Source organism: Paroedura picta, chromosome 3, assembly GCF_049243985.1.
Source record: "Paroedura picta isolate Pp20150507F chromosome 3, Ppicta_v3.0, whole genome shotgun sequence".
NCBI lineage: Eukaryota > Metazoa > Chordata > Lepidosauria > Squamata > Gekkonidae > Paroedura > Paroedura picta.
The window spans coordinates 90,853,462-90,872,730 of record NC_135371.1 but is presented as its reverse complement, the minus strand read 5'-3'; the positions used below and the strand labels follow the sequence as shown (position 1 = coordinate 90,872,730).

The window sequence follows — 19,269 nt, the reverse complement described above, 5'->3', positions numbered from 1 at the left end:
CTCAGTTAAGTGTAGTCCTTCCTTCAGCACAAGGAACTTCCATCAGAAGACTGCTCAACTGAAAAGTAGGATCAATACATGTGTGTCCATATGTCTCGATACCTTAGAGCCCTTGTTTTCTTCAGGTTAATTTAAATCCCAGTGACTGTGATAGGCTAAATGTTTGAGTCAGTTTGAGGTACTTTCCAGTATGAATGTATAATCTCAACTAGATATATTACCCTAACAATTAACCCAGTGTTGAGGATGTGAACTGATTTCTGCTGTTGTAACAGTTTGCGAGTTTATTTTTTGCTAGTAGTCTGTAGCATGCTAACACATCTAAAAATAGCCCTCTGATGAAAAAAATGCTATTTTCTCATTTATCATTTTTAAGGCATTGGGTTTGGAAAATAAAAATTCCATGTTCATTAATATCATAGCGCAGCCTGTTCAGTTGTGCAGAGCTGCATTACTATTTGTAACGTAACGATGCTGTTGTATGGGCATTGTTACTAACTTTGTGCTGCATGATAAATCAATGGAAATTGCAAGGCAAGTATTTAAGTGCCCTTTGCCAGGTGCAGAACTGCTGGCAATAGACCAAACTATGGTTTATTCATGTTGAGAGCCTACAGGACTGTCAGCTTTTTAAAAACACTGCTTACAATAGTATTATGATGGTTCAAGAGTAATGCAGTCCTAGGAGACTTTTGTAGGTAATTACTCGCTTGCTTTATCAGTAACTTTGTTTACATAATGAGGTCATCTGAAGCATTCCCTTCCTTGTAAGCAGGCCAGATTTCTTATGTTTTTACTGTATTTGACCTAAGAAGGTTCCTTTGTTTGGCATGACAAATCTGTTCCACACATAACCTGTATGGCTTCACTTAGAAAGGAGTACCAGAGCCAACATCAAATGCAACATCAAAGTGTTTCCCAGATCAGTAACCACATTTATAAATGGTTGAAGTGAAGTAGGGAGGGATCCAAAATGTAGATTTTATGGGTGTCATGGCGCCTACTGGCACCTTTCTTGGTACCTGCCAAATGTTTTTAGAATGTAGGTGGGGCTAGCTGGGGTATCTGCCCCACAACGCTTCTGGATATTTAACTATGTATTAAAAACAACACTGCTTTAGCATCAACAGCCACTACAGCACAAGGATCTTTTCTCCCTCTTCCAAAGGGAAATTAAGGATCCACCATCCTCTGTTGGAATTCCATAGGTGCCTGCAGGTTCAAAAAGGTTGGGTACACCTGAAGCAAAGGATGCAGAGGAAGAACCCACAGCTTCTAGAAATACAGATTTGGATAAAAACTATAATGATGTTAAAGAAGTATTTTATTTTTCATTTTGAAAGGTCTGAATGCTACCCTAGTAATCTATATTTAAAAAAAAATCCACAGCTAAATTGCAGAAATTTAACCTACTTTAACCTACAGTAATGGTGAGTTGTTAAATTATTGTTAAAAATCTCTGGTCTTAAAACACAAAATATAACTTCCAAGCAGTATCATATTGAGGCAGATGGGTTCCCTTTTGGACCATTCCAAGCTTCTGTAGCATAAAAGCCTATAGTTTTTGTCGTGGTGGAAATAAAAATAAAATCTGTTTTTATTTGGAGCTGATACTTGCACGTTGCAAACAATGTGTGGGTGGCCTGTGTCTACTTCAAACCTCATGCAATTTGTATTAAAATATGTTTAAAGTGGGATATTACATATCTGGTGGATAGATGTAAGTATGTTTCAAGAGAAACTGGTTTCTGGAGGGAGGGAGGGAGGGAGGGAGAACAAAGTATGTTTAATGTGTTTACCTAGGTGAGTTCAAGCAAAAGTCTATGGACTACATTGCAGCAGGTGAGTGGCTTTCTTGCATCACTCTCATAAGATCAAAGAATATATTTAAATGTTGTTGTGGAAAGACATTTACTGGCGTGCTCTCTGAAACAGGAATGACTATAGACTTGACATCTGTTTGTCCTGCCCCAGGAGCACACCAGTAGATGGCAAGGCAGACGAGCAGTGACCAGTGGAAAAAAGTTCTATGAAGAGCCCAATGCTCTCTGCAAATGCTCAGTGGCCCCTCCAGTGGCTCTTGTCCATGGATTGCCTGGGGTAAAGAGATTCCAGTTCTAGGCCCTCCTGTGCCAAGAGGTACCCCTACAGCCTTGCTGTGCTTTCCAACAGTGGGTGGAGCCCACTCGGGATTTGATGCCACCCCTTAGTCAGCACTGCTGGGGAGGAGGAAGAGCTGGGCTGAGGTCATGACTCATGAGCCTAGGCTGGATGAGGCAGAATCTGGCAGGGCTGGAGTAGAAACAAGTTGGCTGTGCAGTGGTGGCAGTGAAGGAGGCTTGGCCATGGCGATGGAGATGCCAGCGGTAAACCTCAAGGTGAAAGGTAGGCACACATAGAATGAGTTACAGAAATCTAACCAGGAGGTGACCATTGTATGGATGACTGTGGCCAAGCAGTCCGAGGACTGATAGTAGCTTCGCCTGGCACAGATGGAAGAATGCTGTGCATGCTACTTCTGTGACCTGGGCCTCCATAGAGAGTGAGAGGAATCCAGAGCCATTCCCAGGTTCTTGGCACAGGGTGTGATGTTGAGCTGCACCCTGGCCAAGATAGGTAGGCTTGCTTCATGATCTGCCGCCTTCCTACCCAGCCACAGGACCTCCATCTTGGAAGGGTTGAGTTTCGGGTGACTGTGCTCTAACCATCCAGCTACAGCTTCCAAACATCTGGCAAATGTATCTGGGGGGAGTCTGAGCGGCCACCCATTAGGAGATAGAGCTTGGTGTCATCCACATTTTGGTGACATCCCAGCCCATAACTCTGAATCAGCTGTGTGCAAGGGAGCATAAAGATGTTAAATATGGGGGAGAGGTCCACACCCTGAGGAACCCCACAAGGGAGTTGATAGGGATGCAGCAACTTTTCTTCCACTGCCACACTCTGTCTGGTTGAAGAGAAAGGAGCAGAGCCACAGTAAGGCTCTCCCCTGTATTCTGGCCCTGATGAGACAGCAGGCCAACAATCCATGGTTGATCATGTCAAACATGGCTGACAGATCTAACATCACGAGGATAGCCAAACTGTTATGATCCAGCTGGTTCCAGAGATAATCAAGATGACCAGCACCATCTCTACCCCATGGCCAGGACAGAAGCCCAACTGGTATGGATTGAGCACTGAAGTTTCCTCCAAGAATGCCAGGAGCTGGTCCGCAGCAGCCCTTTCAACCATGTTACCCAGAAACACAAGATGTGAGACTGGGCGGTAGCTGATTGGACCCTGCGGATCCAGCAATGTTTTCTTCAGTAAAGGGTCCCAGGAGTGCTGCGCATGCACGTTTGCAGCCATGCGTGGCACAAACGTGCATGTGTGACCCAGCCGCACATGCATGCATGCGCGGTCGGGCAATCGCCCTCCCCGCCGCCACCAGTCCACAGCCTAAAGAAGGTTGCGGACCACTTTCTTAAAGCATCCAAGAAAAGTGTGTATCCAACCTTTGCTTGAAGACTGCCAGTAAGGGGGAGCTCACCACCTCCTTAGGCAGCCTATTCCACTGCTGAACTACTCTGACTGTGAAATTTTTCCCCCTGATATCTAGCCTATATCTTTGTACTTGTAGTTTAAACCCATTACTGTGTGTCCTCTCCTCTGCAGCCAACAGAAACAGTATCCTACCGTCCTCCAAGTCAGTGGTCCCCAACCCTCGGTCCGGGGACTGGTACCGGTCCGTAGATCAGTCGGTACCGGGCCGCGGCTCCTCCTCATCCTCCTTCCTGGCTGCTGCCTTGGGGGCTGTCCTACTACTCTGCTGCCGGCTCACCTTTGGTGCTCTCCAGTGGCCGCCATGGCTGGGGCTCCCTCTCGGCGTGGCACTGCGCAGCTGCTGCTGGCAGGGCCCCCCAGCGGGTGGCGGGAAGTCAGAGGCGCTGGCAGGAAAGCAAGTGGAGCAGGGGCTCAGGCGGTGGCGACGTCCCTTGGCAAAAGACTACCCGGGCCTCAGTATATCTGTCAAGCGTTGACCGGTCCCCAGTGATAAAAAGGTTGGGGACCACTGCTCCAAGTGACAACCTTTCAAATACTTAAAGAGGGCTATCATGTCCCCTCTCAACCTCATTTTCTCCAGGCGGAACATTCCCAAGTCCCTCAACCTATCTTCATAAGGCTTGGTCCCTTGAGCAGCCAAGGGGCTTCCAGTTCACTTTCTGTAAGGTTTTCCCAGGTTCAATGTGTTGAACATTCAGCTAATGAATATTCAAGTATTTTAATGAATATCTAAGATTATATCCCAAATATATCCTGTGAATTGTGATGGTAAAATTTAAATGGCTTGAATTTTTCAATTTCAGGCACATTAACATCTCATTTTATATGTTTTTATCTTTGCAAATTTTGTCACCAATTCCTTTAGGTCAAGAGATGAGCTTGGGAATGTTTGATTGATATAGTTGCCAGACCAGCTAGTGTCTTTTGCAGCACTGTTGAGCATATGTAACATATAATAATTAAACAATATTAAACAAGCGGGGTGGCTGGGAGGGGGGGCAATGGGCCAGCCCCAGGAAGGCCAGTGAGTCTTCTAAAGCTGCCTACTTGCCTGAGATCCTGAGGGTGGGGGCAGGCAGCTGGGAAATGGATGCCTGCCAGCAAGATGGGGCCTGCAGCAGTGGCATGGCCCGCCCAATTTGGGGGGGGGGGGTCCTAGAAGGAGACAGAGATAGTATTTAATTTGTCCCAACACTCATTAAGTGAAGTTGAAAGTAAAGTACTTGTGAAAGATATAGGTTTTTCCCCAACCTATAAATATAATTCATTTAAAATTCATATTGATTTATTTAAATTGGTTAGAACTTTAAAGTTGAAGCATTTCTTTTCTAAATTTCTGAGTGTACCAGATCAATCTCAATTTAAAATAAAATCATCGTACAGGAGATCACAACATTTTTAAAAATGGTGCTTAGGAATGTTAGCAGAATAGAGGCACAGAATAAAGGTTTATCTCTTAATTTAACTAAGCAGGCATTTGAATCATTGTGGAGCTTGCAGTGAGATAAAGAAATTATCAAAACCTGCAGATAAGGGGAGTGGGATCATAATTATGAACTGTATGGACTACGTGAAAGAATTTAAAAGACAATTGGCAGACACTATGTATTACAGATCAGTGACTTATGACAAAATTGATGAAACTGAGGGATTGGGGCTAAATTATATTTGTAAAAAGGAGGCAGCTTATTTGGAAAACAAATACCCCAAAATTCCATTTATATACATTTTACCTAAAATTCATAAAAACAATAGACCAATCCCTAGATGCCCCATTGTATCCCAATATAATTCCTTTTTTGAGCCTCTTTCAACATTTGTAGATTCCCACATTCAGAAACATATGCCTATTTCAAATGCCTTACTCAAGGATACTACTCATATATAGGGTCAAGCAAGACACTGCTGAATTTCTTTCCATCCCTCTTTCTCCTCTGTTACTATTCAAGACATGCACCTTCACCATAGACCTGGTCAACATGCCTCCTGTCGATAGGAAGAGAAGACACTTAGATGTTCTCGGCAGGAAAGTTTATTCTTCCTCCACCCTGAACTTCAGGATTGCCAATTACCAGACCATCAACAGGGGGTATCAGTGTTTCTTATGGGATCGTATCTAAATATGTTCCCAGAGGAATCCAGACACTTAGTTCGCCTTATTTACTCAGGGGCTATAAAAAAATTAAACAGGCAATTAATACCAGTTGACATCCTGCCAAAGTGTCTGCAAAGCCTCAGCTGTGACCATCAGATGCAACTCCTAGCTATAGAACAACTCTCTCCGCATAGAGACTTGGGCTTGAATTGAGGACTTACCTTTTGAGCGCACCTCTTTGTTTGTCCAATCTACAGATGAGTACCTTAGTACCCTTAAGAAAAGCAGACAGACGGCTAGGACGCTAAGCGCCTTCCGCCTTTACCATTCCAGCAGTACCAGGGCCGTTTCTAGCAGTGCCATCAAGGCTACGTCACTCCTTTCTGGCTCAACTTCCACAGCGCCAACAGTATCCTCCCAGGAATTTCTCCCAACACTGCCACAGGAGGTGTCAAGGCCCTCCATTCCCCAAGCAGTCCCAATCTACTCAGGAAAATTCAAGGCAACAGCCAGTTCTGACAGCTAGTTCCCTCAGAGGAATCATAGAATCAGAGTTGGAAGGGACCTCCTGGGTCATCTAGTCCAACCGCCTGCACTATGCACGACACTCACAACCCTATCGCTTATCCAGTGTCACCTGCCACCCTCTTAAGCCTTCACAAAATCACGTCTCCGCCAGATGGCTATCCAGCCTCTGTTTTAAAATCTCCAAAGATGGAGAACCTATCACCTCCCAAGGAAGCCCATTCCACTGAAAAACCACTCTAACTGTCAGGAACGTCTTCCTGATGTTTAGACAGAATTTCTTTTGAATTTCATCCCATTGGTTCTGGTCCATCCCTCCGGGGCAAGAAAGAACAACTCTGCTCCACCCTCGATATGGCAGCCTTTTAAATACTTGAAGATGGTTATCAGATCCCTTCTCAGTCGCCTCCTCTTCAGGCTAAACAGACCAAGCTCCCCCAAACTTTCCTCAGACGGCTTGGTCTCCAAACCCCTCACCATCTTTGTTGTACTCCTCTGGACACACTCCAGTTTGTCTACATCCCTCTTCAATTGGGGTGCCCAAAACTGAACACAATTCTGTGAGGCTGAACCAGAGCAAAGTGGTACCATCACCTCCTGTAATCTGGACACGACACTCCATTTGATACAGCCCAAAATTCCATTTGCCTTTTTAGCCACCGAGTCACACTGGTGACTCAAGTTCAATGTATGGTCTACTAAGACTCCTAGATCCTTTCCACACATGCTACTGCCAAGAAAAGTCTCCCCCATCCTGTATTGGTGTATTTGGTTTTTCCTACCTAAGTGCAAAACTTTACATTTGTCCCTATTGAACATTTTATTCAGTTTAGCTCACTTCTTGAGCCTATCAAGATCATCCTGTGTTCTGATTCTGTCTTCGGTTGTGTTTGTTACCCCTCCCAGTTCAGCAAATTTAATATCCCCTCTAAACCCTCATCCAAATCATTTATAAATATGTTGAACAACACAGGCCCCAGGACAGATCTCTGGGGAACTCCACTTGTCACTCTTCTCCAAGAGGATGCTGAACCATTAACAAGTACCCTTTGGGTACGATCTATCAACCAGTTATTGATCCACCTGACAGAATTAGGATCCTTACCACATTTTACTAATTTGTTAACAAGAATAAAATGTGGAACCTTATCAAACACTTTACTGAAATCCAGATAAACTATGTCCACAGCATTCCCCTGATCCAGCAAGGTAGTCACATTCTCGCACAAAAGAGATAAGGTTGGTCTGACATTTGTTCTTGCGAACCCCATGCTGAGTCTTGGAAATCACAGCTCTCTGTTCCAGCTGCTCAAGGACTGACTGTTTGATTTGTTCCAAAATTTTGCCAGCTACAGATGTCAAGCTGACAGGTCGATAGTTACCAGGATCCTCTTTTTTCCCTTTCTTGAAGATGGGAACAACATTTGCTTGCCTCCAATCATCTGGCACCTAATCTGTTCTCCAAGAAGTGTAAAAAAGAATGGACAAAGGTTCAGAGATTATATCTGCAAGTTCTTTTAATACTCTTGGGTGCAATTCATCTGGCCCAGAAGACTTTGTTACATTTAAAGAAATGAGGTGTTTGTCGACTGCCCCAACAGTGATCCTAGGGCATCATTCCCATCTTCCTTGTTGTGTTATGTTTTTTCCACATTGAGCAATATTTCTCTCACAAGAGAAGACTGAGGAGAAATAGGAGTTAAGCAGTTCAGCCCTCTCTTCATCATCTGTTATAATTTCACTTTCTTGTCCTAGCAGTGGCCCTACCATGTCCCTAGTCTTTTTCTTACTTGAAATATAACTAAAGAAGCCTTTTTTGCTATGTTTAGCACTTCTTGATAGCCTAAGCTCATATTAAGCTTTAGCTTTTCTAACACAGTTCCTACAATTAATGGCTATTTGTTTATACTCATCCTTGGTAATAAGGCCTTCCTTCCATTTCCAAAATGACTTTCTCCTTCCATCTTTTCTTCTCAAGGGAATTGTTCGCAATTGAGCCTTTAGTATTTCACTTTTAAGAAACTCCCAGCCCTCTTGGACTACCATCTCTTTAAGTCTTTCTGACCACGGGACTCTACCCAACATACCTTTCAGTCTGTTAAAATTTGCTTTCCTGAAGTCCAGTTTATACATCCAACTACATAAAGGTTTTCTCTTTTCCACAATTGAAAATTCCAAAAGTGCATGGTCACTGTTACCAAGTGTGCCCACTACTTCCATCTCATCTACCAGTTCTTCTCTATTGATAAGAATCAAGTCTAAAATAGCAGAGCCCCTGGTTCCCCTCTCTACTTTCTTGGAAATGAAGCTGCCGGCAAGACAGGTTAAAAAATTAATGGAGTTTGTATTTTTAGCAGAGTCGGTCTTCCAACAGATATCTGGGTAATTGAAGTCACCCATGACCACTGTTTCCCCCCTCTTTGAAATTTGAGTAATCTAGTCTAGCAGTAACTCATTCAAGTCCTCTGCCTGCCTTGGTGATGCCTCTAAGTTTCTTGGACCGTTTATCCATGTTTGTCCCTAGCTGGTCCCTGATCACACGATTCTTGAGTGCTCTCTATTGTTAATTATGGTTACCGTTTACAGTTCCATCATGCTCCTTCCCTTATTTTGGGTTCCTGGGCCACAGATAACTGTTTTTTGGAGTTGTCTTCCCAGATCCAGGACCTTCTAGGAAAGGGAACGATAGAGGAGGTCTCCCAGAGTATTGAGGATTTCGTGTTCTTCTCCCATTTTTTACTGGTGGAGAAGAGAGATGGTGGCTCATGCCCTATCCTGTACTTTAGGGTTTTAAATAAACATTTGTTTCCAAATTTTGTATGGTTCTCTTCCTTCTATGATGGAGTTCCTTCCGAAGGACCAGTGGTTTGAAGTTCTTGATCTCAAGGATACATATTTCCATGTATCAATTTATTCTGATCATAGGAAATACCGTAGGTTCCATCAGGGATCCAAGATTGTCCAGTGCACTGTTCTACCATTTGGTCTTGCCACTGCCCACTTTAATACAATTGCGGATAAGTTGAATAAGCGTTTTTGCCCAGTTTACAATTGGTCCATGAACGAGGAGCACCTCCTTCCTACTTTCTAATAGTGGGGATTTCTGGCTCTGGACCTGTTCGCAGACATACAATCCACGAAAATGACCCTTTTTTGTTCCCTGTCAGGGGAGAAGGCTCCTTGGGAGACGCTTTCCAATTCAGATGGCAGGGCTCATTTCTTTACCTCCCCTCCCTGCTTCTTTCCGACGTATTGCACAAGCTAGCCTAGGATGGAGCAGATGCGATTCTAATAGTGCAGTCTGGCCCTGCCAACCTTGGTTCCCCATTACTACAGTTGTCGAGGGGCACTTACATTCCGTTTCCTCAGATAGCTGATGTCCTAGATTTTCTTTCCCCTCTGTTCCTAGACCCTGCCTGTTTGCAATTGGCAGCTTGGAGGATCAGGAACTGAATATTCAGCTTTCAGAAGGGGTTCTGCTACACTCCTGCAAGCCATCGACTAGGCATACCTATGCTTTGAAAAGGGAGAGGTTCCCAGCTTGGGCCCTGCAGAAGGGTCTTTTCCCCTTTACATGCCCCCTACTTCAGGTGCTGTATTACCTACATTCTTTAGCAAGGGCTGGTCTATTCATCACTTTGGTGCATACCCACTTTGCTGCCCTAGCTGCCTTTCATGTGGAGGTTCAGAGCTCTTTTTTCTCATAAGTTGTTGTACCATTTTCTTCAGGGTTTGTTACACTTATATCCCCCTAAACCTTGCCAAATCCCCAAATGGACATTGCAGGTGGTTTTATCGGCCTTGTTGTCCCCCACCATTTGAACTTTTGGGTTTGGTGTCATTGAGGGCCCTCTCTATGAAGGTTGCCTTTCTGGTGGCAGTCATATCTGCCAGGCGGGTTGGGGAGTTAGCTGTCCTCTGTTTGGACCCACCTTACATGCAGTTTTTCCCAGGGCAATTAGTTCTACGCCTCTCAAGAGATTTCCTCCCAAAAGTTGCTTCCCAGTTCCATTTAGCTGAGGAGGTTTTTCTCCCAGTTTTATACCCCTATGCCTCCAAAGAGTCAGAACATTCTCTCCATTCGTTAGATTTGAAAAGAGCCTTATTTTACTACTTAGACAGGACACGAGACTTCAGGAAGTCAAAAGTTTTATTTGTTATTGGGGTCCAAGAAAAGGGGGATCTGCTTTGGCGGGTTCCATCACCTGATGTGTTGACTCTGCAATCCAGTCTGTTTACAATGCAGTGGGATTGTCCTGCCCTCTAGGGATCCATGTACATTTAGCTCGGGCTGTTGACTCTTCTGCAGCTTTTCTCTATAAGGGTCCACTGCCAGAGATTTGTCGTGCTGCTACGTAGTCTTGAGAGGACACCTTCATCAAGCATTATGCACTGGACTTTTGGGATAGACACAATGCCTGTTTTGGAAGACCAGTTCTCCAGTCCTTGTTTGGCTAAGGGCTCACCCCTCCTCTAGGGTAAAAGCTCATGATGGTCCTAATGTGGGGTTGGCAGCACAAGACGGATGATGAAAATGGGGTTGCATTTGCCTGTAACCGTTGTTCATTGACATCTTGTGTGCAGACACATGTTTTCTCCCTGCTGTGAGCATGTGGTGTTTTGTTGCATTGACCTTGACCGAACTTGTTTGGTACCACTTCGTGTTGTCACAAGGCTCTGCCCTTGGAACATGTGAGGCGCCAAGCGGGAAGACTGGCACATGGATGGTTCCGAGCGGTCGGGAGCTTTAGTGAAAAGTCTTCTGCAGCTGGCCTGCACTTGTGCAGTCCCAATGTATGTCTGCACCCAAGATGTCAATGAAAAAAGGTTACAGGTAAGTCCAGGAGTCTTACTTTTTTGGGGGGACTGAACTGACAAAACAAACTCATTAAAGGATAAATATGGAAAGATTACTACTACAGAGGGGAAGTTTTTATATATTGCACTTAATATTATGGGAGAACAGAGTATAAATACCAATGGGGATTTAGCCTGTTTTCGATGAGGTGGCTCTTGAACTGGCTTGAAAACCTTGCACCTGTCATTTAGTGAGTTTGTGGCCAGATCATTCATATTCAGGATATAGTTAATTACTAATGGGGACCTATTAGTAACATTTTCAATGGATCCTCCATTTACTTATTGAACAGATGGCCATGGTATATTATGATGTAATTATATTGTTATATTTAATATTACTAGGAAGTGAAACAGTAGGTGTTTTTTTGAACTTATATGTTTAAGGTCTTATTTTTTAGAAATATGGAGACAATAGTGAGTATAATTGGAAGATTAAAAGTTATGAAGGTGGGATATTACATATTTCTGTGATAGGATATTGGTAAATTTGTTGAATGACATTATTTCTAATATTTTTATGTAATATGTTTGACAAACAGGAATACACCACTGATGCTGTATACAGAAAATGGGATATTGTGTACCTGGGATCCGTTCTGGCTTTACCAATTAAATTAAAAGACATTCATAATAAATTAATAACGTACACTTTATTAATTGTATTACAACCCCTGGAGACAATCTTTTCATTTTGGGCTTTCTCCGGATTGATGGACTTTTTACTGATAAAATCTGCTTTATAGCATCTGCTAGAAGCTGTGTAAGTTCATTTTGGATAACTTTTCTTAACTATTGTTTCTTAATCTTTAACTCTGCACAAATGTTCATTCAGGATAGGATAAAAAAGGGCTAAGTATTCTACAAAATTTTTAAAAATTCCATTGTTTGCACTGTACAACTTTTCACTTGTACCATAGATTGCCAAGTATCTTCTTGCCTAATCTTTTGCTGGTTAATATAATCAATTGTTTTTCTTTTAGATGAGCGCAATTCAAATTCTCTCCAAGTCTGATAGGTTTCTAAGTGGAGAATATTCCTCTCATGTAAAGACAGAATTGCACCAATGTTCTTCCAGTTTTTTTAACCTGGTTCATATAGAGTTGATGCACTATTTCTTTTGCTGTACAATTTACAGCAAAAAACCGAAAGCCACATCTTTTAAGGTAGAATATAAAAGCCATTAATGGCATACTTCTTCACCATTTGCTAGTCTTCTTTTATAGTGTTTAGTAGAAAATCATCTGTGTCTTCTGTCTCTGGGGAAATCATAGGATACAAACTACAGTGGTCCCTGTTGTATTATAAGGTGGCACAAATTATCACTGCAATAGTTAGGCCAATTAGCAAGGTCACTGTAATTCAAATGTGGCACAATACCATCTGCAGTCTACAGTACTCACACTTTTCTTCAAATCCTCTTTCTCCTCTCTGGGTTTTACTGAAATATCTCCAAATTGTGAAACTTCAGTCTTAGAATGTATATCATTTTTAGTAGGAGTACCACATTCAGCTTCCTCAGTGGTAATTTCAATTGCTTTCTGTGTATAGAGGTATGTCCAAAAGAGCCCCTCTTGCTTTGCTTGCTCCTTAGCTCTTTCTACCTTTTGTTTGCAGAACTGAGCTTCAGATGGTTGTTTTATTAGCTGTATCTCCCTAGAAGTTTAAGATCAGTCTAGAGAAAATCTAGAACTATAGTTAGCACATACCCACAGTCCAAGCCAAGCAAGTCCAGGAGACAGTTGGGTTTAGGGTGGAGCATGTTGCCTGGGAATGAAGGTGAGAAATAGAGAGGTTATAGTATCTTATAAGCCATGTTATGTGACCCTTCACCCAAGGCTTTGCTGCTGGTTGAACAGATCAGCAGATCAGCTAGTGCTCTGCACACTGCTACAGCAGAATTTCCCGCCTTTCCTCCCTTCACTTGTGACCATGAAATTGTCTTTCCACCCATTTCATTGCAGACATACAAAACAGTTGTGGAGATGTATGGCTTTCCACTCTGGCTGTCCTCTGGGATACATTTTGCTATATGAAGGCTGTTCCCTCCCCCTCATTTTCCTTCATGCTTTGCTTCCTCAGGTTGCTGAAAAGTTCCTTATTGCAGCATTGGAAGCTTTGCCTTATTTCCTGGGTGGAATTAGTGGCTTCTCTCTCCCCCCCCCCCAGACAAAGGGAGGGTTATGTTGTAGTTGACAAGGAGATATTTTGCTTGCTTGCTTCTTTTAACCGGTCCTTGGAAGGTTAAAAAATAGTGGTTTTACTGAGGCTTGTTTCTATCAAGCTGATTGAGTCTCCCGGGATAAATGTGAGTCTCCTAGGCTATTTTGAGATACAGCAATGACTGGCAACATTATCCCAAAGCAGGATGATATAATTCATAAGATGTACCGCTTTCTGAGAGTTAATGAACCCATATTGCCTATCCGAAGCCATGCTATACTGCTGTTTCTCAAAGAGCAACATCTACAAATTGCTAACATTTTCCACCTTAATAATTACTCCAATCACCTCATTTATGGTAGCTTTCTGGCATTGGGAAATGTCTTATTAAAAATGTTAGGGTGAGGCTTAGGCTACTTAATTGTTCATTGAGGGGACCATTCCCCTATCCTGTTGGGGGGTGCACAATACATTTTCTCAACTGCTGCTCCCTGTGGCTTGCCCATTACTCCTGTTTGCTGATTTATAATTCCCAGGAGGGAGACCACCGTGGCTGGTGCCTTTGGGACTCTTGTTAGTGGAAGGGGGCAGTGGGCACAGTATATCGAAAACATTTATATAAGACTTTACAATTAATTATATTCTACAGAACTGTTTTGATATTTATCTTAATTTTAAAAAATCAGTTGCATTTTTTCAAGAAAACATGTCCCAGTCTCAGGTCTGCGCTCTAGGTGGCCACCTAGTTGGCCTTAATGGTACCACCAGCCCTGACTGCATGACACCCTAGGCATCACATGCATTCAACTCAGAGATTTTAAGACTTATATTGTGGAAGCTTGGCATAAAAATCTGAAGAATGGCCAGCCAGTGTGGCACTTGGCCTTAACACCTGTATAAAGGCATGCTCATGAGCCTCTTGTGGCGCAGAGTGGTAAGGCAGCCGTCTGAAAGCTTTGCCCATGAGGCTGGGGGTTCAATCCCAGCAGCCGGCTCAAGGTTGACTCAGCCTTCCATCCTTCTGAGGTCGGTAAAATGAGTACCCAGCTTGCTGGGGGGTAAAACGGTAATGACTGGGGAAGGCACTGGCAAACCACCCCCGTATTGAGTCTGCCATGAAAACGCTGGAGGGCGTCACCCCAAGGGTCAGACATGACTCGGTGCTTGCACAGGGGATACCTTTACCTTTTTAAAGGCATGCTCAAAGAAAAAGGACAGCAGTAATTTAGTCGGTTAGATACCGGAAAACAAGAACCCGGTAAATAGGGACACAGGGACCTTATGATGTCCGACATGCTCAATTTGTGCTAATTAAAAACACATCAGCAACTCTCGTACCCGCGTTATCCCATTTGAAACCTAGGCTATTGGGCAGCTTCTTAGCGATCGCTACCGGTGGGAGGAGAGCGAGGGAGCTGTCTGTGGCGCCCAGGCAGGTCGGATGCGGTTGCCCTTTGTGCTTTTGCAGGGCACCTCACGAGGGCGGGGGAAACGCCCAGCCCCACAGCATTCGCCTTCGGGAACGGTCGGGCGGTTTCAATCCGTCCGCAGCACCGGCAGATTCTTCTGACCCATCGTGCGCAAAGCCGCAAGGAACAGAGGGGCCGCCCGTGATAAAACCGGCAGGCGCACTGCGCTGTTTCCTAAACAAGCAGGTGAAACTGTTGCCTCTCCCTCCTAACTATGGGCCATCAGAAATGTATAAATAAACCCGACGTCCGGGTCTTCTCGTGAGTCTCCCCGGGACTCTCCACGCAGCCGGGCAGAGCACTGCTTTCCTAGACGCGGCGGCTACTCGGCTCCCCCCCCCCCCCCGGCGCCCTTGCACGTTTTCTCGTGTGCGGGAAAGTGATCGGGTGGGGGGAAAGTGCGGGGTTACAAAAAACCGCCTCCTCGTCATTCCCTCTCTCTCCCCCCTCACCATAAAAAGGTTGTATCTCTTTTCTGCAGAAAGCATTATCTGCGCTTTTCTCCCCCACCGGATCAATTTCCCGCACATGAGAAAACCTGCAAAGGCACGGGGGGGGGGGGAGGAAAGAGTACTCTGCAAAGCACAGTTTAAGATTACCGCCACAGTAGTAGTAGCCGGGCTTTCTCTACATGTTGCCTGAGGTCCCTTTTAGCTCCACCCCTTTACCTGGGACGTCACCAGTCCCCCGGATATCCGGGATACGGTTGGACAGCCGCCGCTCCTCGTATCTCCGCCAGTCCTCCGAGTTACTCCCTTGTCATCTCGGAGCCCCGGAAGCGGAAAAGAGCGAAGACCTGGAAGCGATTACGGCTGTCCATTGGCCGGCTGCTTCGCTCCTTCTGCTCTTTGCGCCCCGACCCCCTCCGTGGCGAGGATGAATCCGTCGTCCTCGCGCGGGCGGGGGTGGGTCCTTTGGACCGCCTGGCTGCTGGGGAGCCTTTGTGCAGGTTAGGAGGCCTGGTTGCCATGGCAGCGCCGCAGGGAAGGGGCGGGGGGAAGCGGTTACGGGAAGGTGGCGGCCTCCCTCGTGCCTCCTGCACGCAGCCGGGCAGCGCTGTCCCGCCGAGGATTTTAATCAAGCAGTCTCTCTCCTCGACCCCGACAGAGGTTCCTTCTGGGATCTCCTTGTGCCCCCAAGACTCAGTTCAGATATAGCAGAGCTGCAAATCGCATAACGTGGCTGATTGCAGGGTCCCAGAGTTTTGTCCCCGTTCTCTTTCAGCAAGCCTGCGAACATCATGGTTCACTAGGAAGCAGATAGTTTCTGGCAAAGTATCTCCTGGGATTTGCTTGGAATTGTTTGCAAATAAAAGGCTAGATCAGGGGTGGCCAGACTGGCTATCCAGATGTCCATCGACTACCATTACCATGGGGACTCCTGGTAATAATAGTGCAAGGACATGTGGAGAGCCAGTCTGGCCATCTCTGAGCTAGATAGACCTCATTCTTATCCACGAAGGCCCCTTGTATAGAGATATGTTCTTAAGGAAGAATAACTTAGTTAAGAAGTCTGCCTCACCCACAGTGGCTAACCTGTTCCTCTGGACAGCCAACAACTTGGTAGAGAGTCTTAATCTGGTGTTGACTTCTAGCTTTTGGATCCAGAGGATCTGAATATGGAGGTTCACCTCAGACACCATGGCTTGTAGCCATTGATAGACTAAAGAATATAAGATGAGATTTGCTTGATGAGGCCAATGACCCATCCAGTCCAACACAGTACCTTCTAGGGTTCGGTGCTTCAGCATCCGAAGCGGCCACTCGTGCCCGACGCAGCCAGTGTCGTAGGGGGGGAGGGGAGGTGCGTGCGTCAACATGCCGGTTGGTGCACACACTTGTGCCTCCTGCCCCCCCCCCCCCCCCGAGACGTGGCGCTGGCTCCTTCGGGCATAAGTGGCTGCTTCGGATGCCCAAGCGCCCAACCCTAGTAACTTTGCCAGTGGCTCTCCAAGGTAATTCTGATAAAGAAAAATCTTTTCTTTTGGTGGCAACCTGAAATCTTAAGTAGAGAGGACAAAGATTGATCTGGGATCTTTTGCAAACAAAATATGTAGTCTACTACTGAAACACACAACCTCTCCCTTTCACTTAAGTGGTTGTAGAAATAGTACAAGTATGCGAATGAGCTCTTGCTTCACACAAGTGAAGGTAGATGATGAGTCTGTATTGCTTGTGTTGAATAATACTGAAATCCTTGTTTCTGTTTGTTTTAAATAGGAGCAACTGAAACAAATGATCCGTCTGAAAAATTGAGTGAAACTACTCTGCCCTTTACTGTAGAAAGCAGTTCTGCTTATGTAAGCGATGACAAACCTAAGGAGTCTATCCAATACAGGACTGCAGAAATTGCAGATGCTATGATGGGTAGTGGTGTTCCTGAAGGACAGCCTGTTCTTCTGTCAGTTATTCCAAGTGAGACAAAGGAGAGAGATGTCTCAGAATCTGATTCTGGTACCTGTGAAGCAGTCAGTGGTGAATGCAGCACTGAAGGTGTTATTGCATCTCTGTCTCAGCCTGGCTCTTCTGCTCAAGAGCGAAAAAGAGACACAGCTGTAGTACTGGAGGCTGTGCATCCTTCTTCAACAGATGACTCTAATAGCACAGAAGGTATGAAAACACCTAAAGTAAATTGTGAAGAAAGAAACATTACAGGTATAACAAACTTTACACTACAAATTCTGAATATTTCCCAGGTAAGTAGAAACATTATTTTTGATGTCTGCTTTTCTCTTAAATTAGTAATCTAGTTTTATTTTATGAATACTGGGTTAGCTTTGGTTTGTTCAGGGGGTTTTGTTGTTGCCATTCCAGAAGAATTATTCTATATTCTCTAGCTCTATTTTGTTAAACCCATTGGATTTCTGGCAAGTAGCCTTGTTAGTCTGTAGAAGCAGCCATGACCCACATGCTGAATGGGGGAAAATAAGAGGATTGGTATTTTATTGTTCACCATCTTGATTATATATTAAGGGGTATTTTTAGGGAGGTTTATTATGTTTTTACTGACTTTTGTAAACTGCTGCGAGATATTTGGGAGCGGTGGTATATAAATGTAAGAATAAATAAGTCCGGGAGGTCAGGAGTGTGCTTGTGTGATTCGGCTGCCGAAGCAGCCATTCCCTCCAAGTGCAGCCAGTGCCGCGCCACGGGGGGGGGGGGGAGGGCGGTGCGATGGCGGCTGCAACCACGCATGTGCGGAACTCCAGGCCTGCGTGGTTGTGCCCGCCATTGTGCCACCGCCCGCGCCGCCCCCCCCCCCGCAGCGCAGCACTGGCTGCGCCCGGAGGAAATGGTTGCCGAAGCGGCAGAAATGCACAAGCCTAGTTGGGAGCCAGAGAGACAGTGCTTGCAGTAGGTGGGATGGGGAGCAAGGTCAAGCCAACTTGGGGTCAGGAGCCATGGATGTAGTAAGGAGCCAAGCCATAGATCTGAAGCTGGGACTATAGTCAGGAATCAAAAACCAAGGGTCTAGAGCCAGGAGCATAGTTAGGCTGAAGTCAGGAACTGGGTGGGAGGCTGGCTGGCTTTTGCTGTAGCAAACTAGAATACAGAGTTGTCCAGGAAGATAGGCGGGATACACACACATTGCACCCACAAAGGACCTTTCCTCAAGGCACTTCTTAAATACAGCCAAGCCAGGTGGGGCAGCCATCACCCAGAGGGCTTGCAGCTGGTCCTAGTCCTTATCAGAAGAAGGAGGTATAGCTGAGCCCCATCTACCCTGACAGCTAGCTGCCAGGCATGCTGATTTCCTGACTGCTGTCAGAGTAGATTGCCCCCTCTGATGCTGTGGGACTCGATGAGGTCTTTGCCTGGGATCAGCGGTGCTTGTCTTGATTTAAAAGACCCTTATATCATTTGGCTATTTCTCTATCTGCTCTCTGTTATTTTTTTTTAAATAAAGTGCTTTAGCATTTTTTCCTCTGCTAAACTTCCTCTTTCTGTGTTTTGTAGTGGCCTGACAGCAGGTAGGTTTTGCTTACTTGGTAGTATCCCACTGGATATGAATGGGCTCTGCATTAGTAGACTTTGGCAGCAAGGCACATTCCTACCTTATAACTTTCCACTTATAAATGAAGTTTATAAAGTGTCCCTAATGGTATTTAAATTTTATTTATTGCTAATAGCCTTTTTCTAAAAATACATTAAAACAAGCAAACCCTAATTTGTAGGTTGTGTTTCAACTGCTGGAAGAGAATAGGCAATGCTGATCCTTTTGATGAAAATAGATTCCTTGTTTATTACTTGAATTTTTTAATGAAATAGCGACACATTGCATTTTTTAATGATCTCTGTACAATTGAATTGGAAGCAAGACTCTTGTTGAAATACACTGGCCTTCTCAAGAATTAGTTTGATGCATATTGGCCATGCTAATATTCTCTGTATCATTCCAATTTTATTTATTTCCAATAATTATTACTCTCCAATATTTGGAGACTTAACGAATCCCTGATAGAACAGGTTCAACAATACAAATACCTTTGTGTCCTATTCCAGGCAAATTATGCAAGATCCGCCCATATTAATAACATTTCCTTAAGTGCACAGAAAAGTGGGGGCGCAATTTAAAAATTATTTTGGCAGAAAGCAGGTCACTGTATACCAGTTG

At 44.7% G+C, this 19,269-nt stretch overlaps 1 protein-coding gene across 1 annotated transcript in view; it reads left to right on the top strand.

Annotated features, from left to right (window-relative positions):
• The window catches only part of LOC143832414 (UPF0461 protein C5orf24 homolog), a 41,244-nt gene that overhangs the window by 18,573 nt on the left and 3,402 nt on the right, over positions 1–19,269 (top strand). The window contains exon 3 of the mRNA XM_077326813.1: positions 16,875–17,350. Within this exon, the coding sequence (XP_077182928.1) occupies positions 16,875–17,350 (476 nt within the window). The remainder of the gene's footprint in view (positions 1–16,874; positions 17,351–19,269) is intronic.